The sequence below is a fragment of the Melospiza georgiana genome, chromosome 2, assembly GCF_028018845.1.
Source record: "Melospiza georgiana isolate bMelGeo1 chromosome 2, bMelGeo1.pri, whole genome shotgun sequence".
Lineage (NCBI taxonomy): Eukaryota > Metazoa > Chordata > Aves > Passeriformes > Passerellidae > Melospiza > Melospiza georgiana.
The window spans coordinates 96,623,711-96,648,117 of NC_080431.1; the positions used below are offsets into that span (position 1 = coordinate 96,623,711).

Consider the following 24,407-nt stretch of genomic DNA (forward strand, 5'->3'; position numbering starts at 1 on the left):
TCCTCTTCAAGATACTGAAATCAGTAACATTTTAAGCAGAGAAAGATCAAATATGTCACTATTAAATCATGCAACTACAACTGCAATACTATTTCAAATAGCTAAACTATGATTTATGTAGGTATGTGAATTCCAGTGTTAATCCTACTGTGTTCACTTGAGAAATCCAGCTTTGAAAGATTATTTTTTTCTGACATATTGAAATAGTCAACCAGAACCAGTACTCACATCATTTCCTTCACTCCCTTCCTAAAGCAACAAAGCTTACCAAGTTGTACTGCAACTCCTTGACAGATGAGTTTATTGAAGCAATTTTTAAAAGCAGGTATTTCTGAGTGTGCCCCATCAATCCCAACTGTTCAAAAAAAAACTATCCAGTGTCCCAAGGAAGTGTCCATGTTACCAATGGTATGTGTTTAATATACTCATTTATATCACATGCCATAAGCATAAATATTGTAAGTATGCAGATTATTTGCTACAGTTCCCTGAAAAAAAGTTGGGCGCACATGGAAAAAAGCTCTTAACCCAAGGCAATTGCAGCTCTCCACCTGCCTTGGACCCCAAGATCAAGGCACTAGTGTTCTCATGTATAGCAACAGATTTTTGAAGTGGTTTTCACTTACATTTAAATTAAACACCTTGAGGTTTTTAGGACTACACATAGATAATATTTAGTAGTGAGAGGAATGAAGGATTTGTCTTCACAAACAAGCTGTGTAGATAAAATTAGCCCTGAGAGATAAAAGCAACAATGGGAAGGATTCCACTGAGTGATGAATGGAAAAAGATATTTGCTTTTACAACTAAACTTTAGGTTTGCTGATAAATGAAATTAGACATTGAAAGATGAAAGAAACAATGGGGAAGAAAAACCCCCAAAGTCTGTAAGAATTAAAAATTAAAAGGGAGGGTTATACATTAGAGGGGAATCTTCGCTATCAGGTGTATCAGGAAGTCTGTAACTCTCAAGTACCTCAGCCAATGGGGAAAGAGAGAAGGGAAATGTGCCCAGGAAATCAGGATAAAAAGGAGGCTGTGTCCTCCAAAAATTTGAGAGATCACAGCGGAATGCCCCATGGCCTCTCCCTTTATCCAAATAAAGTTACAGGACTCCTCTATCTCCTTTTTGGACATAAAACTCTGGTGTTTTGTGGATTAATTTTCCTAACAGCGGGAAGTGTAACATTTTAATATTTACAACATTAATACTTCAAAGGTTTCAAAAAACCTTCATTTTGCTCCATATCTTCAGCCACTCTAACCTGAAGAAATAGGTTCCATGAATGACTTTACAAAACAAAATGAAATAAACAAAGCAAACAAACAAAAAAACCAAACCAAACCACCTCTCCCCCCCATCCTGACACAACTTAAGCAATTTAGAAAAGGAAGGCGAGTCCAGAATTCAGAGGTAAACCATTAGTCCTACAAAATGAAAGGTGTTTTGAGCTTAGGAAGTGACACCATCTACACATGCACAATAACAACAAATTCTCAGTGTTTGCCTGTATTAAAAAAAATACTTCACCATTATTCAGACCTTCCTTTTGAAGAACAGTGGTAAGAATTCCATATTCTGAATGCAAATCACTTTTTAGTTACTCCACTTGGAGTGCAGAGCTGCTTTTTAAAGGTCAGGATCTACTTCAATGTGCCCCTATTCTTCAACTCATGACTTTTCACATATTTGAATGTTTTACCAGCCCTTTTGACCAATAATACGATCATTTTATTTTCAAAATAAGTATTTTTTAGCAAATGAAAAGCTTATTGCAACAGTACAACATCTCTATATCCAGTGTGAAAGCAACATGGTGGTATAAATATATGCATCATTGTATTACACAGAATCTATTATACACATTCCAGTTAACCATGGAACAATCAACAGGAGTAGATGACCACTGATTATGGGCACAAACTACTTTTGTGAACAAGATTTTGAGAAACTTGAGGAAAAATCCTGTTTCTGCAAAGATGACAATCTTGGGATTCCATTTTTGTTTTCAATGAAGTCAATGATTTTTATTTTTAAGGATGCTGTATATAAGAATGCACTTTGTATTAAAACAAAGATCAATACTTTACAGTTTAAGAAACTTTACATATGTACATAAATTACATATCAGGAATGGTTTTAAAGCTCAAAATGAGTGGTGGGAAAAGTCTATTTTCCTTCTATTAGAATCTTGAACTCTTTTACGTTGTGATCATTTGCAACAGTAACAGCATGATCCAGAGCTCGGACACTTGCTAGAAGCTTTATGATCTGCTTGATGTGCTCCCTAAAAAAGAGGCAGGAGAAGTCAATACAGAAACAGAACAATCAGTGGCATTGATTAATTTTCCAAAAGAAGACTGCATTATGGAGTCATATATTTCATATTCCTGTTGCAGATTTATTATATTTGCTTAATGAGGTAATGGCAACAGATTTGTTAATGCTGTGAAAAAGCAAGACAGAAGATAGAAATCAAATTAGAACCTGCTATGAATACAGGATAATTGGATGTTTCTCTTCCAATAAAAATTTTTACCAAGTTATCATTTCACCTGGTAAAGAAATTTCTTTCAAATTTAGAAACACACCAGCAAAACAAGAGAGTTCAAAAACTTAAATAAACTTAAATCCCAAACTGTTACACTGAAACACAGGACTGTCCCAAGATGGGAAGATTGTCCATTCCTGTGCTGTTGCTACTCCCATTGCATGTCAGCTTACTTGGCCAGCAGTAATGTGTCTAAATGCAAACTTTTAATTAAGCTGATCATTGCATTCAAGTAAAATTACTCTTGGATTTCAGGCAAAACAGGTTAATCTAGTTGACTGTGTAAATAGTCAGAACTTTTGAACTGTTTACAAAGGACAGTTTGCAATTTAGAAGCCACTATGCAGGAACCAGCAACAGGCTCACAAGGTGAAACACCAAACATGGTAGCTCCAAACTTTGGCAGAATCATGGAATGCTTTGGGTTGGAAGGTACCTTAAAGCTTATCTCAGTCCAGCTCCCTGCCATGGACAGGGACACTTCCAGCACACCAGGTTGCTCAGAGCTCCATCCAACCTGGCACAGAATATTTCTAGGGACAACCACAGCTTCTCTGGGCAGCCTGTGCCAGGACCTCACCATATTCACAGCCAAGAATTCCCAACATCTAACATAAATATCTCCTCCTGCAGGTTTAAAACCACTCCCCTGTGTCTTGACAGTATCTGCTCATGTAAAAAATGCCTCTCCCTGCTTTTTATAAACCCCCTTAAGAATCCAGGACACTAAGCAGTAGTGCAAAATATATTATCAGTGTTCCAGTATTTCCAGCAGTTGCTATATTCAGACACCTTAAAAATATCCATTTCTGACATGTGAATTCAAAGAAGTTTCCAAAGACACACAGCAGGATGGAGAGTTATCCATGTTTGTATCCATTGGCAAAATAAATCAAATCACAAGAACTCAAAGTAAGTTACCTGGCATTTCTCTTCTCTACATCAGAGCAACCAATGCTGTTTCTGTAAATTGTATCAGCCAGGTGAACAAGGTATCTACAGAAGTTTTCTAGCTGAGAAATAGTCTTGTCTCCTGTCAGATTAGTGAACCACTGCTTAGGGAAGCAAGCAATTACCTAGGAAAAACGGGAAGAAGGAAGTTAAACACAATGCAACAAAATTTTTAAAGCTATGTAACATGTATAACTTGTGAAGTTTGCCTAGTAAGACTGCAGGGATAAGGCCCAGCTGAGTGAAAAAATGAGAAAACTACAAAAAAACCCCACACCATAACCCAAACAGTAAAGCACTGAAACCCATAGTATACCTAATCCATCTACAGGCGTGAGCCAGAGAAGGTTCTTTCTTTACTCTGTACACTACACCAAAAAAAAAAAAACAACACCCAACCTATTTTTCACTGACTACAGCTTTTGAGGTATCAAAGCCAAGATTTCATAGGCAATGTCAAGTTTTAACTATATTTTCCTTTCAGTTTAAATCCATTACTTTAAACATTGCTTGATTTTACTTACACTTTGAGCTTTCTTAATGCTGTCCTCTCCATACTCTGAGTTTTGAAAAGCCATAAGAATGTATCTATTGAGCAACCCATCTATGGACAGCTCCTGTAGAGTTTTGTTTGAGAGGATTCCATACCACTGGAGAAAGTTTCCCAATAACTAAAAATACAACACAGGGAAAATAATAACTCCAAAATGCACTGAAACCTGGGAGTTGATCAAACATATTAAACATTTTAAGATATTTTAAATGTTTTGCAAGCCTATTCAGAATACAGTCTCCCTTGCTGCTGCCATTTGAACAGAAAATTCCAGAGAAGAATTCTGTTTTGTGTGATCATGGAGAGCAGTTGTTCAATCAACATCAGTCTCTACTTTTTTGTTTAGCTGAGTTAATTTTCTTCACAGTCTTTTATTGGAAATAAACTATGGCAGCCACAGCTTTGAGCTCCCACATTCCCCAAAAGCAGTGTATTTTATTCTGACAAGCACAAGGATATAAAAAACCTGGGGTAAGTGATCCCATAACATCCAAGCTGAAATGATGGTGCTTCCACTTGACAACCTCTTCAACTACAAAACCAATTAGGTTGGAAAAGACCTCTGAAATTAAGTCCGCTCTTAGACCAAACACCACCTTGTCAACTTGACCAGAATATGGAGTGCCATGTCCATCTTCAAAAACCCCTCCAGGGATGTGACTCCACCACCTTACCAGGCAGTCCATCCCCATGGCTAATTATCATTTTTGTGAAAAAATTTTTCCCATGTCCATCCTGAAGCTCTCCTGGCAGAGCTTAAGGATATTTCCTCTCATCCTGGTGCTGGCTGCCTGAGAGCAGAGCCAGACCCCCCTGAGCACACTCCACTGTCAGGCAGTGAGAAGGTGCCCCTGTCCTGTCTCCCCCTTCCCCACCTCCTCTTTTCCAGGCTGAACAACTCCAACTCAGCTGCTCCTCCCAGGACTTCTCCTCTAGACCCTTCCCAGCTCTGTTCCCATCTCTGGACATGCTCAGCCCCTCAATGTCCTCCCTGAAGTGAGAGGTCCAGAGCTGGACACAGCATTCGAGGTGTGCCCTCAGCAGTGCCCAGCACAGAGGGACAATCCCTGCCGTGGTCCTTCAGGACACACCACTGCTGGCACAGGCCAGGTGCCCTTGACCTTCTTCCTCACCTGGGCACAGCTGGCTCACCTTCAGCTGCTGCTGACCTGCACCCCCAGCGCCTTTCCTGCCCAGTGGCTTTCCAGGCACTCAGCCCCCAGTTCTGGGGTTACTGTGGACAAAGTGTAGGGACCCAGCAGTTTGCTCTGCTGACCCTAATCCCACTGGCCTCACCAGTCCAGGTCCCTCTGCAGAGCCTCCAGCAGATCAACACTCCTGCCCAACTTGGTGTTGCCCACAAATGTACTGAGGGTGCACTCAATCCCCCCATCCAGATCATCAATAAGGATATAAAACAGGACTGGGCCTAAAAGTGAGCCCTGGGGACTCACTTGTGTGAGTCCAGACACCTCTAGTGACTGGACACACCATGAAGAGGGCACAGTGCATTATCAAAGACTAAGAATCCAGAGTAGGAGGTTTTGCAGTGAAGTTGAAGCAGTTTCCTGTTTCCTATTGTTTTCCATAAATTTGAGGAGGATTTTATTGCTACACTGTCTTAGACCAAAGATTTACCAGACATATTTACTGACTTACCTTAACAGAGGACCAAAACTGACGTTGGAAAAACAAATATGGACCAGAGTTCTTGTTTTCTAAGATGCTGGAAAGTAAGACATTTCTTTAATGAGTAACCAAAACTACACCTGTCTTGAATTTGCTGGCTTTTTCCTTCCAAGACACAGTTCATTTTGATAAATATTCCCTTTCATCCTCCTTGTCTCTGCTAAATGCTCCCAGAAGAATAATAAAAGATCTCCTGTACCCAGGCACTGAACCACATTGAGAAAAATCCCTCTTAACTACGGACAAACACAGTGACTGTCTAAGAAAGGTCTAACACCATAGCTGAAAGTAAACTTACTTTTTTGGATACAAGGGCATGAATACATCATCATCTAGTGTTCTCCTCATTCTTAGCAACAAGGCCTTTAAAAGCATCTGAAACAAGTAATATTCTTTTAAATGTCCAGTGCACTGCTTAGTAGTTAAACACTCAGAAACTGATTTTTAAAGCAACAAAGAACACTTGTGACCATAACAGTAAACACACACACACATTTGAGCACACAAATAAATAGTCTTAAAGAAGTCTGTAATATCTAACAGAGCAGAAATTTGACACTTTCAATTAAAACTTGAACTCTTATTACCACTTCCTTCATACACAGAAGGCAAGTAAAACAACCCAATTTCCAGGTAATACATTTGAAAAGGCTCTAAAGATCTAAAAAATAAAAGCCCGAGCATTTGTAGCCATCCCTTACAGCAAAACTTGAGACCAGCAAGTCTTACTACATCTAGTGTATCTTTTTATCTCTAGTATGTATTCTGGGAAGGCTTCACTGAGTTTCTTCTTTTAATTTATCACCCTACTTTACTCCCCACAATCAGACTGCAGAGCACCAAATAATTTTAAAATTCTTTTTCTTGCTGTACTTCCCAACATAAGGTATTAAAAATGTATTCAACTTCCTTAACTTATGTAACACCTTTAAGGAAAAAATCCAACAACTTACCTGTGTATTTTTGTTTTCTGCATTCACCACTGAGGGATATCCATCTATTAGTTTCTGTACAATTGCTACCATTCTAGATGTCTGTGTGGTAGAAAAGGGATCCCAGATATTTTCAGAAATTACTGGAAGAGATTAAAGAATTACTCCACTTTGCAAATACTCAAATACAGTAATTATTATACAAATAACAATTTGAGTATTATACAAATAATTTTTGAGTATTATATACTCAAATCCATGCAATTATTTACAAAACAGTAAAATCTGAAAGCACAAACAAGCATCACACTCCACAACTCCCTCCCTCCCATTTTTTAAGCCTATAATTACCTGTTAATTTAGGAAGAACAACTCTCTCTACAATGGTAGGCAACAGTGAAATATCAGCATCATCTTTCACCTGCTCCTGTTCTTCACAGCCATAAAACAGCAATGACTCAAACCACAACATTGTTTCAAAATCTCGACACTTGCCCTAATAAAAAAAGAATTGGGGTTAGATTCCTACACAAACGTTTGAAGTTAACACATAGAAAAAGTATTATGTATGCAAGTACTATACAATCACAAAAACAGCTTTAAAACACTCTGCCAAATGAACCAATCATCCTACCAGCATAGCCACTAGATGTAATGAAAAGAGAAAATGGCTGAAGCAAGACTGATCTTTTAACAGTTTTTGCACCACAGATTTTAATTTCTACTTACACCTAAACCAAACAAAAGCCTAAAGATTAGGGTGTAAGTTAGAAGTACAGCTCAATTGTGCTGCAATTTAAAATTATGCCTTCTGGATTTAAAAGGCCTTTCTGTGAGCACCTTGTAATTTTTCTGCCTCAACAAAATGCTTACCAGGACCAGTAACAGAGAGTAGTGAATAGAGTTAGACTTTACAATTCTGTATATGTACAACTAAAACGAGCTTTGTCAACATGAAAACTCAGAGAAATAGCATGGGGGAAATGAAAATGCACAAAAAATGTTTTAAATTTAATGATGGCATCTTTCTCAGATTTTTCCTTGTTTGAATGAAGTCAAACATCAAATTAATAAAATTATTTTAATACTCTAAACTCTCTCTGAAGAGAAGTCATGCCTCTCCTCCTCTGCACTTGAAGAAGAGGTGGAAACAGAAAAACCCCTTCTGCAGATATTCTCTTGGTAGGTTAAGGGAAAAAAAAGCACTTCTGAAAAAAGGAGGAACAGAGAGGGAGTCAAAAGCTACCTGAACTGTTTGTTCTGGTGGCATCTCATGAAGGCATTGATATCCAGGCTGGACAACAAATGTGTGTCAGGGATACTGGGCTGCCACAGTGCTGTCCTGCCTTTCCCATGTTCCCTACATAATAACTGGGCAGTGAGTACTATGAGAAAGACCTGGAAATTGCCAGCCAGAATTCTACAGGGTATGGAGGTGTAGGTGAGACAGATATATAACCCAGAGACACAGGTTGTAATTCCATGCAAGAACAAGCTTCTTAGTTTCACTTCTGATGAAACAATATTACCTAGAGTCACAATTTTCTCTGAAGTATTTTAAAGAATAATGTATTTTCACAGAACCAACAATGGTTTGGGTTGGAAGGGACCTTAAAGATCAGCTAGCTCCAACCCATTACCATGGGCAGCTGCAGATTTTTTGGTCTACACCACTTCCTGAGAAGGATCTGACAAAGTACCAAAGTTAACTCTGGTTTGCTGGGAATATAGTGGTTCAACTAATCCAGGCACTCCCTAGAAAAACTTTGCTCCAAGAGGGGTGCCCATTTGAAACCTCATCCCTAGAACACACCTTTAGGAAAAGCACATATCAAAGGTGCAATTGACTTTGCTCCAGTGTGAAAGAACCACCATAGCAGTTAACACAGAAGCTGCATGCAGGCAAGCTTACCTCCAAAGGAGTCCAAGTGAGCAGCTGAAGTCTGATTAAAGGGTTAAACAGCTTTGGTAAACAGAGGCCAATGTAAGCATCCTTATAAGAAGCAAAGTACTTGGAGCGCCAAGCTTCAAACTGTGACTTGATGCAATCAATGGAGTAAAAACTTTCCAAAACATCCTCGAAAACTTTGCTGGATTCTTTCAATATACGATCTAGCAGGGGAGAAAAGGAAAAGTTAATCACCTACTCCCTGTAATGCCTCTTTCAAAACACTCTTTGATGCTCACTGGCATAAACTAACTCCCATAAGTAAAACCAAAAAAGCCCCCCTCACCTTTAGAAGCTCTGTTACTCCTGCCTCAAACACACAAAGCTATAAAACAGGAGCACGAGTATTCTTCCATAGAGTTATTTATCACAGGTCTCACTTTTAACATTTCATGGAAGGATTTTAAGTTACCAGATGTAATTAGGATTGGTGACATACTGGGCTGTATTCAGAGCGGATCTAACTTCAAAACTGGCCTTGCTTTGCATGGGGGGTTCAAACAACTGATCTCCAGGCCCCTTCCAACCCAGATTCTTCTACATCTTGGATAATCCAAGTGCAAATATAGGAGGGCATCTCAGATAAGCCAACTGAACTGGCAGTTCAGACAGGGTGAGTCCTGGCAGACACCATGCTAAAATGCTGCCCAGGACACGCCTGTTGGCACTGGGTAGTGATTACAATCCTCTAGCACCTTCTTTTTTTTTTTTTTTTTCTGGGCAGTCCAGACCTTTTTCTCTGTATGTTATTTTCCCTTTATCTTTACTACTTCATTTTGATCAGTCATATTTTCTGCAGCCACTGTTGTAAATGTTTGGTCACAGTAGTAACCCTTACACAATGAACACAAGTAGTTCTAGAATATTTAATTAACAAAGTTAATCACAGCACCTAACAACCCTGAACAGTTGTTCTGTTTATCCAAGACCCCTCCCTGCAGTAAGAAAATCAGTGCAATCATAAAATTGCAGTGAATTAGTCAGTAACTAAGGGTGTGGAAACTCTGCACTTCCAAAGGACCTAACAGCTAGACAGTTCATCTAACTGTCTTTCTAGTATGTTCATATCTCAGGTCTCCACAACCACCTACATCAATGACTTTGCCATTTATGACCTTCTCTGTGGGAAATTACCTCTTTATTTTATACCTATCCTGTCACTTAATTTCATGGTCCCCAGCTATCATACTGTGTAAAGTTGATATTGTTCTACTCGGAGAGAGCAAAACCATTCAATCCATCCTCAAATCCAAACCAAGCAATTCTATACATGCAATCATAACTGGCCTACCCCTCCTCACTTCTTCTAACCTGATTCTTTTTTTAATCAGAGCAAATGCTAATTGTACCACAAGATCTTTCTGCCATGTTTGCATTCAACATTGCTTTCTATCATTTGCAAACTTTGCCAGGCTGCAACAAGACTGTACAAAACTTTTGTCATTGCATTTCTAGAAGCTTATTCACAACTCCACTAAAGACTTGCCAGGAACCAATAAAAGACTTCTAAAGCACTGAGGTTTTCAAAATTTCCCCAAGTAAGAGAAACACGTATTTCAAGAATGATAAACTATCTTAGAAATTGGAACTTACTGACAATCCAAAAGCTTACTGCCTGCCAGCAAAAGCATTAAGAATTAAATAAACAGAACCTCACTAAGGATGGGTTATTCAGTCAACTGCAAGACACAACAACTGGGTGACAGAGACTATTCTGGTCACATTGATGATCCAGGAATCAAAAATTCCTAAACTCCCTCCAAAATCTGGTGAAGTATATAAACAGGGCTGTGTGTGGATCCTGTCAAGTATTTGCTATGTTGTTATGTAAGAGAATTGGGATTGTTCAGCCTGGAGAAGAGGCTTCAGGGTAACTTAATTGTGGCCTTAGAGTACTGAAGGGAGTCTGCAGGATGGAGAGGGACTGGTTACAAGGGCCTGGAGTGACAGGACAAGGGGGAATGGCTTTCCACTGACAGAGAGCAGGGTTAGACAGGATACTGGGGAGAAATTCCTTCCCTGTGAGCGTGGTGAGGCCCTAGCACAGGTTGCCCAGAGAAGCTACGACTGCCCTATGTCTGGAAGTGTTCAAGGCCAGCTTGGATTGGGCTTGGAGCAACCTGGTCTAGTGAAAGGTGTCCCTGCCCATGGCAGGGGAGTGGAACTGGGTGGGATTTAAGGTCCCTTCCAACCCAGACCATGCTGTGATTCTGTGATAAAGCTTGGGTAGCTTTTCTAACCTCGTTCCAGGTTGAAGTTTGTGATATCTGTTGAAGTCTCCTCGTCATCGCTGGAAAGGCCTTCCAGGTGATCTGCCATCTTCCCAGTCTGCTCTCTCGCTTGTCTGCGGCGAGCCCTGCAAAGGAGCAGCAGTACAAACCAGCTCCAATAAAGCAAGAGAAAGCAGCTGTTTTCCCCACCTAAGCCCACTCAGGCTTGTCCTTTTAGTTCTAGAAAAGTCAAGCTGAAAAGAACTTGTACTATGCCATGACCTTAAGCATTCCACTATGTCGCTACCTCAAATAATGAAAAGAAACAAAACCAGCAGAGACCATATAGATATGGACATATCTATATTCCATACAGACATGGATATATCTGTATCTATATTCCATATAGATATGGATATGTCTGTATCTATATTCCATATAGATATGGAATGCACTTACTGTCCTTTCTTTTAGGGATTTTACATCAGTATCATGGAATGTTTTGTACACTGCACAGTAAGATGGGGTACATAAGAATACTCCTGCTCAGCAGACCAGCTGAAGTGTTTTCTTCCCTTTTCAGGGAAGAAGCAAACATTGCCACCCATGTTAGTAAGTCACACAGGACAGTTGTATCTTGCAAATAGACAAAGACTCCTAAAGGAGGAAAGAAATCTCATTCTCTACCTTCTAGCCTCTCTTTCTGCAGTCCGACGCTTGACTTGCTCTTGATAGATCACTCTGTCTCGCCCAAAAGAATCAAGATTTGGAGCCATCAGTGCCTTATCTGTAAAATTACATCAATGAAAATTAAAATGCTTATTTATGATTCTATAAATGTGCTGTAGGCAGTTTCATAAGAGCCTTTTACCCACTTTTAAACTAAGTGTAAATTGAAATAGAAAGTCGAAGTATCAAAAAAGAAAAAAAACCCACAATGCCCCCCCAGAAGCCTGAATTCACGATGTGTAGAGGTTAAAACAGAAAGCAGTGGACTTTGGAAAAATTTCCACTTAAATGCCAAATAGTTTTCACTGTACTTCAACTCTTATCTCTCTCACAACAGTGCTGAACTACACAGAAGTCAAGAGTTTTAACAGAAATAGCTTAAATGAAATGCCCAAGAAAAACGTGGTCCTTACATAAACACATTCACCACATAATTTTTAAGAAGAAAAGTAGCAAAAAAAAAAAGCAGACGAGAGTGACTGGGGCAAGAATATATGTTATTTCAGAGTTATAGTCACGTTGTTTCTAAGTTCATATGCTTCAGATATCCCTAAATTTTAAAACACCTCAAAATCTATAGAAAGATAAAACATCTTCCTTCCTTTTTTCAAGCTCTGCTTATCTATGTTCCTGGCTATAGAAAACAACACAGCTAGAACAGCAGATAGCAGGCAGGAGTATTTCCAGTTCCTCCTTTCCAGGTAAATTTTAAACAGTAGACTGAATGCTAGCCACTGCTCAAGTCCACCCATTAAAGTATAAACATTTGAACAACAGCCTATCCAAACTTCAGGAATAAATTTAGATGTTCTGACAAAATCTATTTACAAATTCATCATTCAAAGTATTAATGCCAATCTATGTCAATATTCCAATTCAACAGCTGAACTACTAGGAGCCTTGTCTAAACTTCCACATACTAAATAAGATCTCTCTGTAAAACCCAATCTCAGCAATGAGAACCATTCCCATCCTATTAAACATCAGTATACAAAAATCCATTCTAAGCTTCTTTTAGGAAATCTGTTTCTAGCTCTCAAAACAGCATTTTCATGATAAAACTGCAAGGCCATGTGAGGCCTGGAACTCCAGATAATAGTCCTAAAAAGAATATGTATGCTAACCACTCTATAAAGGAATGGCCAACTCTGACACCCCAACATTTCATCATCTTCAGTGAGTTCTAGCTAACGGTATTAACAAGATTTCATCTCTGACAACTGTGGCAGAACAGGGAAATGGCATTGATCACAGAATTTTACATCAGCAACAGGACAGAATGCCATTTTTAAAAATGGGAAGCTTTCTGAAGCATAAAGAGGACTCCTGTTAATAGGATATTTCATCCACTGATTTAATACACTGATTAAAACCTCCTCCAAGAAAGATGTATTTCCATCCAGATGAACATTTACACTTTTGTAGAGTTTTACATACTGAAGAGTAATCACCATAAGAAAACTTCTTAGTGAGAATCCCCATCCACAAACTCACAGGAAGCAGGCATTTTAACTGGCTATTCTTAAGCTGTATTTCATACAGGGGCACTGTATTAGTCTGATTAGTCTTCCAGTTCTTTAATTTACCAGTTAAATGTCTGAAATCAAATACTTATACTGGCTACAAAACAGAACATTGGACAGAAGTCTAAAGCCCAGTGCTTTGTGGCTTTATTCATTTAACTGTACATGTTAAATGACATTTATAGATTCAGGAAGGTTAAAATAATTTTTTTAAAAGTCCTGATATAAGAAAATGAGGAGTCACGTACTACCACTACTCTCACAGCCACCATGCACACATTTTTAGTGCTAGGAAGGAGAAAATATAGTTAAGAGAAACAGAAAGGAGAGATAAAGTCAGAGTTACAGTGGTTTCGAGTTTAAAACAAAACAGATTAGAGAACTTTCATCTAAACTTGCTTCTACTCATCTCAAGAGCAAGAATAAACTTTAATAAGACAGTCATACATTAAACATTCACATTTCAATTAAGTCATACTAAGTAAACAAGGTTGTTTAATGAATAATAAAAACCTTCAAGATGGACTGACTTGAATGGCTTGAAAACTCCGAAGATTCATCTTTAATATCATCTTGTCGTCTTTGGACAAGGCGGGAAGCTCGCTGTTTGTACAGCTGGTGCATTGCAGACTCAAGCTCGTTAATCAGAGGCACCTGTAAAAATACAACACACCACGTAACACCCGGATCCTGGGCTGCTCAGCTTCTGGGGTCCCAGTCTATGGCGGAGCAAACGCTGCCGCTGCGCTCCCAGCGGCACCAAGTCCTGCCTTCACTCCTCTGTACCATCTGCACCAGGAAACAGCTCAGTGTGGAAAGTGCACACATTTTACACTGGCAGCTTTCAATCAGAACAAAAGCATTCTGAAAACAATGAATGAGTCTACACAGCCAGACATCCTATTTAGAGTGTGAAATATTCTCTCCAGTGTTCTTGCTTTCCCTACAAGTGTGTTCCGTGTTTTGTCAAGGTCTGCAATTCTCAAATGTCAATTGTTTCCTCTCTATCTCTAAACAAGAATTTTACACTTCAGTGAGAAAATAATCTGACTGTACAAAGTGAAAAAAACACCCATGAATCCAACCTACTGAAGCCAGCAACTATTGTTTTGTGTCCTCTCACTCTTAACAGCATATGCTGAAATATTATTACTGAAATGAAATAAAATCCTGCATAAGGGTGTTACGCCAACAGGTAATTCAAATCGGTCAAACACTCCTCTAGCTTATCACTAAAATAAAAGTAGTACAATTTGTGCAAGTTATGCATTAAGTATAACCTTGAATTAATCAGGTAGGTCATGTCAGACCTGTAAGGTTTTTTTTTCTTTAATGAACTATTTTGGTGGCATCTCTAATAAAAATAGAAGATATTATGACAGCCAGGAATTTCCTGACATTAAATAGAAGGTTCATTGCTCTTTTTTTGTTCTCATTTCTTTTGAAAAGAAGTCCTTTTGGTACGCACACTTAAGCCATGTCCTCCTTACCTCTGAGATGTATGCTTACTCCACAGTCTTCCAGCCTTTTATATTTCATTGCTGCCTACCATCCAGGATTATGTTTTTTCAAAACAGAAGATAAAATCAGATATTTTTTCCTGAAGTATTTTAGAATGTGACTCAGCAACTATTAAAGAACATCCTTCAGTAAAATGTAAAATTCTGAGTTGACAGCTACAGGGCCATTTCAGCTCACTGAGACTGACATACACATCAGAGAAGAAAAAGGTTTTAGCTCTGTGGGATAAATGTGGCTCCAGGGATTAAAATGAAAGCAGCTCTGCACCAACTCAAAATACACACAACCTTTCTTTTGGAGAAAAGAGTAGAGAGAAAGACAAGGAGAGAAAAATCTTCCAAGAGATGGAAGTTCATATTTTGAAAACAGAAATAATAGTTAAAAACTACTAGCTTTACTGCAATTTACCATAGGAAGTACAGCTTCTTCTCTTAAGCAGGCAGAGGAAATTCTAAGACTGAAAAGTTAAATGAAATTTTTTCAACGCATCCCTAGTGGTTCTTTCTGTAATTTTCTCAGGATTAAAAAAGAACTCTATTGATGTATTCAAATATATGAATCCACTCAAAATATTTCCCATTCAGAATACAAGAGACTTAGAAGCCCTTATTTTCCTCTAATCAATACTGTGGTTAATGAGTGGCTGACAATTTCACTGTCTACTATAAAGTTATAACCCTCATTCCCTGTTTAGTTTAGTCAGTACCTTAAATTTGGTGTTTTCAAGGGGATTTTTTATTCACTTTCTTTATAAACAGTGGAAGAGGAAAAGCAGAAAGATCTCTAAACATTCAGATCACAAGGATAATTCAGATACACAGAGTGTGTTTTGATAATTCATTTTTGCAGGTAAAGTAATAGTTCATCTACTTGTGCTGTCAAAGGTATGCCCAGAACAATTCAATCTTTCTGTATCCACTGTACATTCCTACATTCAGAATGTAAAAATGCCATTGTGACTCGCCAGCCTTCTCAGAAAACATAATTTTACAGTAATTACTTCTGAAAGAAATCATGCAACCATCTTCCACTCTACTTTTTTTTCTTATTTATGGGGGAAAAAAAGGGTTTTTTTCTTATTTATGGGGGGAAAAAACAGGATTTGACCTTTCTAGTGCTTGTTTCTAAAATCTGTGTAATAGCTGTCTTCTTGTACTCTGCTGAGCCTTAAGACTGGGCAAAGTGATCCTAACATTCAGAATCTCTTCAAAATATCCTATTTATGTTGTTGTATATGTATGTACATATATATGTATATACACATACAGTATTATTATTATTACTACACATATATTCTCACGTATATTATAATAACTAAAAACATTATTGTAAATAATAATAACAACACCTTAAATAGAAGCAGTCAGGATCATAGGTTCTACAAAAAAGCTGAAGGTAATTTATCTCTACACTCAAAAGTTTAGAACTATTTACCATCCTACTGCATTTCATTTAAGTAAAAACTTGATATTAATGTTATTACTTGACTTTGTTCCCTTCCAGCACCTCCTTTATAGAAAAATTTTCAGTGTCCTTTGGGCTACTGGTTCTGAATTTCCTGGTACTTTTGTCATGCTGAAAGCACTGAATTCCAAACCACATTATCTAGCCAAACAATATCAAAATAAATGAAATGTTCCTGTTAGACTGACCACATAACCTGCTACTTTTGCAACTCACTTTACATACAAGTACAGCAGCAGCCTCCACCTGAAACCAGCAAAACTCTGTGAATGCCTCTAAGAAGCCTGAGATGATAAAAGTCACATTTTAAAAATATTTGAACAAGACAGCTTATACTAGCAAGGAGAACCTCCAGACATGGTTTATAGTCATCACAAAAGTAATTTAACAAAAGGTCTTTAGAAAGAAAACACTGAATAGAAACAGATATTTAACTTGACTTCTGAAATACAAATTTACCTCAGAGTAAAAATGTAAAAACTTATCTTTAATAGGAAATCAGCCATCTGGGTAACCAGCACTGCCTAAGAAAGTACCTTTATTGATCTTCAACACCTAATGCTAACACAGACTCAGGAATATGGCTTCTTAAGTGAACAATCAACTGCAACTAATTATACTAATTATACTGATTAGTTATACTAATCAATCAGCTAGGTGAATTAATTGTCCCATGCTTCCTGGGTTTCCTCATGACATAGCTACTCTTCACTTTTACAGGACAAAGACCAGACTGTCCCAGTTCCACTAAGAGAGGACAATTAATACTTAACCCATCAGCACCCAAAATGCTTCTCCATTCCTCTCCCACACCTAACAGGCTGGGCAAGCAGTAGCTTAGAACTACTCAATTATTCTGACAAGATATTAAGAAATTAATATACTACCACTGTATTCAAGTCAGAAGACAATGAAGAAATAGCCAATATACTGCTAACTGAATTCTACAGCTTCTGTGTGTGCTTAATATGTGTGTATATATAAATATATATATATTCAAGAGTTTCTGTTATATTTACAACAAAGTAAGTAAGCAAAGCACAGTGCATAACATAAGAAAAAAGACTTCAGTTTTTGACTTAGAGATGCAATAAAGTGTCACACTACATGAAAGAAATATATTTTAAAGTGAGGTGTCTTTGAACAGCTATGCTAGTTTTAAAACTTCTCTCCTTCAGACTCCAGAGCAATACCAACAAACATCTGGCAGGAGGAAGTTTATAATAGTTTATAATACAGAAAATACAAGCCTGTTATTGTGTACATCAAGCACTCCAGAAAGTAGTAATGTAACTTCAGCCCTTATTTTTGCTAACCTGATGTCCAACACAAGTAAAAAGGAGTATCTGAGTAAAGTTGAAAACCAGAGTATCTACAAAAATCCTGAAGACATAAAATCTGCAAGTTTTTAGGCAATCTAAAGTCAGGGAGCTGGGAGGAGAGATTTCTGATAACGAGCTTAGCATGATAGAAAGTTCTTTCCAATCCTCAAAGAACCAAACCTTTTGAAGAATATGCTCTCAAAGGACTTTTTTCAAAAACAGAGGGAGATGTACTGTTTGGCATGTAATAAGAGACCTTTTTTTTTTTTTTTTTTGTAAAGAGATGAATGTTTTTGCATCCTTACCTTTTCACTGAAACACTCAAGCAAGTCTTGGACATACCCTCGCATTTCTTGCAAAAACTTATACCGTTCACCAATACCCCCAGAAGACCCTTCTAATCTTTCAATTGCCTTGGTAGAGTCCTCTTGGCTTTGCTGATGTTTCTCATATTGCTGCCGATTAGCTTTGTGCATTTCTTTCATAGAGTCCAACCTGAAGGGCAATGGATAAATAGTAAATTTACATCCAAAAGTCTGTCTATTTCAGACCGTTGTGACATCAAACAGACAGTACAGTGCAAGTACTGAGCCTATATATGGGAAATATTGCAAAGAAATTCTTGACCTTTTATTTGTCACCTTCTACCCTCTCCTCATGAATAGCCCGGCTAATGATCCACACTCATTTGCTAAACTGCTGTAGTGCACAGCACTGGCCACTCCTACAAACTTGTACAGGAGCTGACAGCACACAGAGCAGTGCAAGGCTGTCCCTAATGAAAAGCTGGCAGAACAGGTTGGGGGTGAATGGGGACTACAGCTTATACAAAGCATTTTTTTTCCTGTACTAACTTGATTCACTGTCAAAGGCTGCAACACTACCAGGGGCATACAAACCAATTTTGAAGACATGTAAAGTGCAAGATGTTCATTACATATGATTTCTCATTGCAATTGTGTTGCTCATTCCATACCTTCTGCGTACCTGACAAGCAGATTACAGTGTTTAAGCCAAAAAATCCCTGTATACACTAAAAATTAAATTCTTTATCTACTGAAGGGGAAACCTCTGATTCACAGTTTAAAGGAATGCAGCTTGATAAGCTAAACACCTCACTGGCCTTTTATTTCTTCACTATAAGACTGTGCAGTGTCCAGATGATGGAACTCAGACCTCTCTTCAACAAGATCAATGGCCTCATATTTAAAGTTTCACTTCCAGAGAAGCAATCCAAGGAGATTTTCAAACAAAGTGTCAATGTCATCTTCACTTTGAGCTTTTTTGTTTGCCTTTTTTTTTTTTTTTTTTTTTAATGGATGTACCAGTCAGTTTCCAGCGATGAAACTCTGTGTTTGCTCCCCAGGACTAAAAGACACCTGAGGAACAGAAACCTAGGGGACAGGTCTTTAAGTCTAAAAAGATGGTCTGTCCTACCTGTCTTTAAGCTGTTTCTTTACCAAATCAATAGTAACAGGAGTCATCTCATTACTGGGAGTTTTGAAAGGAACTGTATTATCTGTTTTTTGAGACTTGGTTTCCGATGATCCATATGCAGCATAGGTGTATGGAATGCCATATGATGAACCATAAGACAGTGTCTGGTAAGTGTTCTGGTAGTACACATTATTCACTTCTGCAGGCTGACTTGGTTGAACCTAGTGGCAGAGGAAATGTAATTGTACTATGTTAGACTTTAAAGAAAGGGGAAACTTATTTTTTTACACATTCCAAATCAAAGTGAAAAATGCAAGCAGATACAGTTACAAAATGTAATTATCAAGGAGATTTAAGCATCCAATATCCAAGATAGAAGAAACAAATGCCCTCAAGAAGGAACAATTCTTAGTATCATTACCATTCTAAATACTTATACTATTTCTCTTTAAAGAGCGTCAGAATTTACAGACTTAATTTCTCAAATGAAACTACTCAAGTTTGTAAAGGATTTACCAATACTTGCAGAAACCAATCAAAAAAGAGTGCACAATTATATACATGCCTGGGGTATGTTGATTCCTTTTCTTATCTGCTCTTGCTCCCATCTACTGAGTTCTTCATCTTGCTCCCCTGCCACTAGTGCTTCATCATCACTTCCCTCAATACCTTCACACAAGGAAAAGAAGACAATGCATTCATAATTGCAAGGGCCACAAATTCAAAAACCTGAATCCATGCCTCAGTGAGAACATCTCAGAGCATCTTCCTCTCCTCTTAATGAGGAATTAAGGACACTGGCCTGTGAATTATTAGCACAGGGGTTCCACTTCAAAGATCCAATGGGAAAATTTACAATTCACTGCTGGTAATCCTCTAATGTCTAACTCCTTTTCCAAAAGGTTATTTTACCTGCTAGCCAGCAAGAAGAATTCTATATCAAATGTTTTTCTTTTCACAATTATATACTTCCTAAAAACAGAGTACAGGAAAAACAAGAATCGATCCTTAGTGTAAGTTTCTATCATAATCAGCAGTGTGCACAGCTCAAAATTTTACAAGTATATTCCATTATGTAGTACTTTCCCTCAGAAATGTTATGCAACTCTAGATTGTTCGAAAAACATGTTGGTTAAAAATGCTGAATGGGAGCACTTGCAGTGAAAACAGTGTGAACATTTACCAGCTGACCTTCCAAAAAAGGGTTTACCTATTTCCTCAGCAATCTTTTGCCTTTGGGATTTTTCCTTCACTGTAAAAACTATCCTCCTCTTCTCGTCATCATCTTCATCATCACTGGCATCATTTTCATCTTCTCGAACAAGGCGGCCTTTACCTGGTTCACTGTCAACGGGGGTAAAGTCTCCAAGCTCACGAGCCATTTGGCGCTTTTTCCTAGCAGCATGAATAAAAGCAGCATCTGGAATTTCTCCTAGAGACAGATGTGGGCACGGTTAAACAACCTCTGGAACACAACAGGTGTTACAATTTCTTACTGCTCATCTCTGTCACTGTATCAAATCATCTCTGCACACAGAAAAAAGCATGAGTGGAAGTAAATCCATACTCACAGAAAACATCTGAAAGCATCTTAGATGCTAAATATGTCAACTTTCTGAGCAGAAACCCTCAAAGTCAGGATCAACACAGAACGTCTGGCTCTGCTTCCAGCAGCTCATGTCATAAGACAGAAGCCTAATGCTCCTTTGTGAAATACTCCCAAATAAGAGGAAGCCCTTTAGAGGAGCTGACTATTGCAAAGGGAGGAAGAAAATAAGGTGCATGACTGGGTAATTTCCTATCCCTGTATTGCTCCCAGCTCTTCTTATTTTGAGGAATAAAAAGCATCAACATCTTCAACAGACAGCTGAGAGATTAAGAGGCCACCAAATCAGACACAGTTAATACACAGAAAATTGTACAATCAAGGGGAAACATGAAAAGCATCAGACCTAATCAGAAAACTCTAAAATCTACAGCACAAAACTTAACACAACTTACATACGTCATATAAATCAATGCGTGGGCCCAGGACACACAGCTGGTATTTGGGGAGCAAACTACCATAATCAGCAAACTAGTTTCAAAAATATTTTCTCAGAGGGATTTCTTTGGCCTCAGGGCCTGACTAGAACCTCAGTATACAAAACAGGATAGGGAAATATTTCAGATACCTTGCAGACCCATCATTGAAAGATTTTAATTAAAGAAGAAATTTTAACTGAAAGCAGTTAAAGCTCATGTGAAGTCACCTATTCCAAATCTAGATCTTCCTGCAGTTTGTCATCTACCTGAGAGACGAATTCCTGCTTCTGACATCAGGATGAAGCATTCCATAGCAAAACATTTTCTCCCATAGGACTTGTAAAACTGAACACCTTTAGAAAATAGCAGTTGCTTGAACTCTCAGATGCTAAATTGTTGGAAACTACTTCCTAATCTCTCATACACATTAGTCTGCTACAACATTGGCTAAATCACTTTGTAACTTATCAGACGTATTACAAAAACCAACCTGGGCGGAGAACATTCAGTGATGACAGAGCACTTGAAAAAGCACCACCAGCTTTTGGTTTTTCTTCTTCCTTCTCACTTTCAACTTCCATTTCTTCTTCACCATGCTCACTGTTTGCAGTCCCATCTTCTTGGCCTATATCCTTATTCTGTCCTACCTTTTCTGGTGGTGCTTCAGCTGATAAGAGAGCAAAGTCCATGTTTTACTCCATTCATAAAGATCACTCAGAAGTATTTTTTTAAAGATACAACAACCAGAAGTGAAAATCAAATGAAAATGTTAAATAATAATTTTATTGCTTGAGATCTAGGAAAACCCACTTTAACTGTGATTAAATTACTGACATCCTCTCAAAATAAAATGTGACAAGGCAGGCCCCACCAAACACTAAACATTCTCCATATTGTCAAGTATTAAGAAAGTGGGGGAACTCAACCTTGTGCAACCATGTCAAAGTCTCTTCCAAGAAAGCACTGCCTGTGTTACACCAAGTCTTTCCACAAGAAGTGATTGATTCCAAAAGATCCCTTTATTTCCCTCTTGGGCTACATCCTACATTAAGTGGGTAACATACAGACACAGGCAGCAAGTATAAATAATGTGTAAAAAGATGCATGCTAAACCCAGCTACTCAAACCAAGCTGCACATATCTGAGGTTTCTGACTCAAGCTCTTGTTTAGAGAATCCAGGCTACTCTCTCAGTCCTGTCCCATCCAACAGATAACCTGAACACTAGCCACAGAAATTATAATTTCTGGTTTTGCTCATGCCCCACACCACTGCATAGGCAATTTAAGGATTCTAATAAGAAAGAATATGTGGGTTTTCCAAATGCAGACAAAACCTTTAACATAATTTAATTAAATTTAAAAAGGGTATTTCCTGCATGGGACCATGTTCAACCTCCATGTGCTTCTCTAGATCATTGCAATCTCTAGATCATAAGCCTCCCAGCTCATGCTCATAGCATTACATAATCTATGTAAAAACTTAAGTGGAGAAGGAAGCACTACTCTTTACCAATGAGCTTCCCAAAAAGCATCAGTACAATGAAATTGAAGTCCCAGGCTCTATTTCAAGCTCTCAAGGACTGTACATTGTTAACAGATCCTTCTGCTCCAACACTTTGAGTCTATCATCCTAATCAAGTCTACTGGAAGGTCCAAGTCCTGAAACAGGTAGTTGTTTAACAATTAACTTAATAACAAAGACCACCATTCTGCTCACCCCTAAAATCTTCCTTTTTGAAGAAAATGCATTACAGGACACATCTTGTCGGACAAGCACCAGGTATGTTTTCAAACAAGTGGAAGTCCTTCCTAATTCCATAACCAATTCATCTGTCGTAAACACAACTGCAATTCAGAATACTGATGTCTACTGACAACCATCTAACAGAGCTGGGAAGTTCCATCCTTCTATGTTAATTTCTACATGAGAACCAAAGTACTCTCTACCAATGCAGAAGAGCATTCCTAAGGCTCAAGTAACACATTTCATCTGTGCTTTACTTCAGCTCTAAATGTGAAGTTCTCTAGAAGACTAACAATTTATTCTGAAAACAATACATTAAATTACAGTACTTTATCTTTTCCACTACACAAGTTACTATTATTATTAGTTTTGCAATTACCATCTGTTGGAGAATTGGCCTCTGTTCTAATTTTTGATTTTTCAAGATCTTCTTTGTATTCTTTCTTCAACTGTTTTACAATCTTTTTGCTGTAACTTGATTTCTTCACTTTGAAAACTTCTTCTGTTTCTTTAAAAGAGAAATTGGATAACGTTACATCAGATCTGTCAAGCAGATGTCATTTATCAAATCTCTAAATTTTGTACCTGGAACTTCACAAATGCCACTAACAAACATTGTAGGGTTCTTTCACAGTCTATAGTGAAAGTCTAATTCTATGCCTTCAGTACTTCCATCAAGATTTCAAATCATGAGTCTCAGAAACCAAGTTTCAGTGATTTCAAGAGAATTTCTTCTAAGACAACTCAAAACTATAGGAACTGTTGGACAACAGGCAGAGAGTCCGAGGTGATCCAAGAACACCAGCCACATCAGATTAAATAAAACAACCTAGACACAAACCACGGGACAGATGCTTCTCAGCTAACACTGCTGGCTCCAGGGGGAGGCTACTGCTGCACTTACTCCCGCACAAACCTGCGGGCCACGCAGGTGCAGTGAACGCAGCACAAGCGATGCACCAGCAGCACAGAAGCAATTTGAAGCCCTACACCGCAGCCGAGCTCTCGGGGAGCCTGCAGGAGCCATGCCGGGCCGGGGAAAGCGCGGCTGCACCGGGCCCGGGCATCCCTGGCCCCCCGCACCTTGCCCTCAGGGCCCGCCCTCCCCTATGTGATCCCGCATCACCCCTGGCCACACGGGGGTCTGCCCTAAAAAATAAATACGGATCCCGGCTCGCTTGGAGGGACGGGGGAGGCCCAATGCAGGCTGAGCAGCTCCGGGTTCCTTTCCCGCAAGAAGAGACCCAAAAGCCGGGCAACCACCGCCTCACCCTCCTCCTCGTCCTGGAAGCTGAGCAGGCTGGCCCTCGGCACCTCTTTGTTCTCCCGCGACTTCTTCTTCTCCTTGGGGCGCCCGGCCACCGGCAGCCCATTGCCCTGCTGGGGCTGCGGCGGCGGCGGCGCCGGGGGCCGCGGCACAGCGGGCGCCGGCAGAGCCCCCAGGCCCGCTCGGTCGCCTCCCATCAAGCCCAGCCCCAGGCCCAGAGCCGCTCCGTAGCTCGCGGCGCAGGCGAAGGCCGCGGGGCTGCCGGGCAGGGCGAGGGGCACGCAGCCGGCGGGCAGCGGCAGGAGCCCAGCGCCCGACGCCAGCGGCACGGAGGCCTCGCTGGGCCCTTCCCCCGCCGTCCCGGCCGCCGGCGCCGGCTCCTGAGGCGGCTCCTCGTCGCGCTCCTCATCCTCCTCTTCCGAGTCGTTCCGCTTCCGCACATTCACCCTCCGCGCCTTGCGGAACATCCCGCCAGGCCCCCGCCGGCCGCCCCGCCAGGCCCCGGTGCCGCCCGCTCCGGCCGCCCCGCGCTGCGGCCC

At 39.4% G+C, this 24,407-nt stretch overlaps 1 protein-coding gene across 1 annotated transcript; it reads right to left on the reverse strand.

Moving 5' to 3' along the window:
• Positions 1-2,000: 2,000 nt before the first annotated feature.
• PAXBP1 (PAX3 and PAX7 binding protein 1) lies at positions 2,001-24,350 on the reverse strand. Its single transcript, XM_058044346.1, has 18 exons — positions 23,873-24,350; positions 22,981-23,109; positions 21,347-21,523; positions 20,042-20,263; positions 19,397-19,500; positions 18,832-19,052; positions 17,700-17,889; positions 13,618-13,741; positions 11,523-11,622; positions 10,866-10,981; positions 8,590-8,789; positions 7,029-7,173; positions 6,699-6,820; positions 6,044-6,120; positions 5,716-5,782; positions 4,028-4,174; positions 3,474-3,628; positions 2,001-2,288 (listed from the first exon to the last, which is right to left on the reverse strand). Exons 1-18 carry the CDS (start codon positions 24,333-24,335, stop codon positions 2,171-2,173), a joined length of 2,877 nt encoding a protein of 958 aa, XP_057900329.1. The 5' UTR covers positions 24,336-24,350; the 3' UTR covers positions 2,001-2,170.
• Between the last annotated feature and the right edge of the window lie 57 nt (positions 24,351-24,407).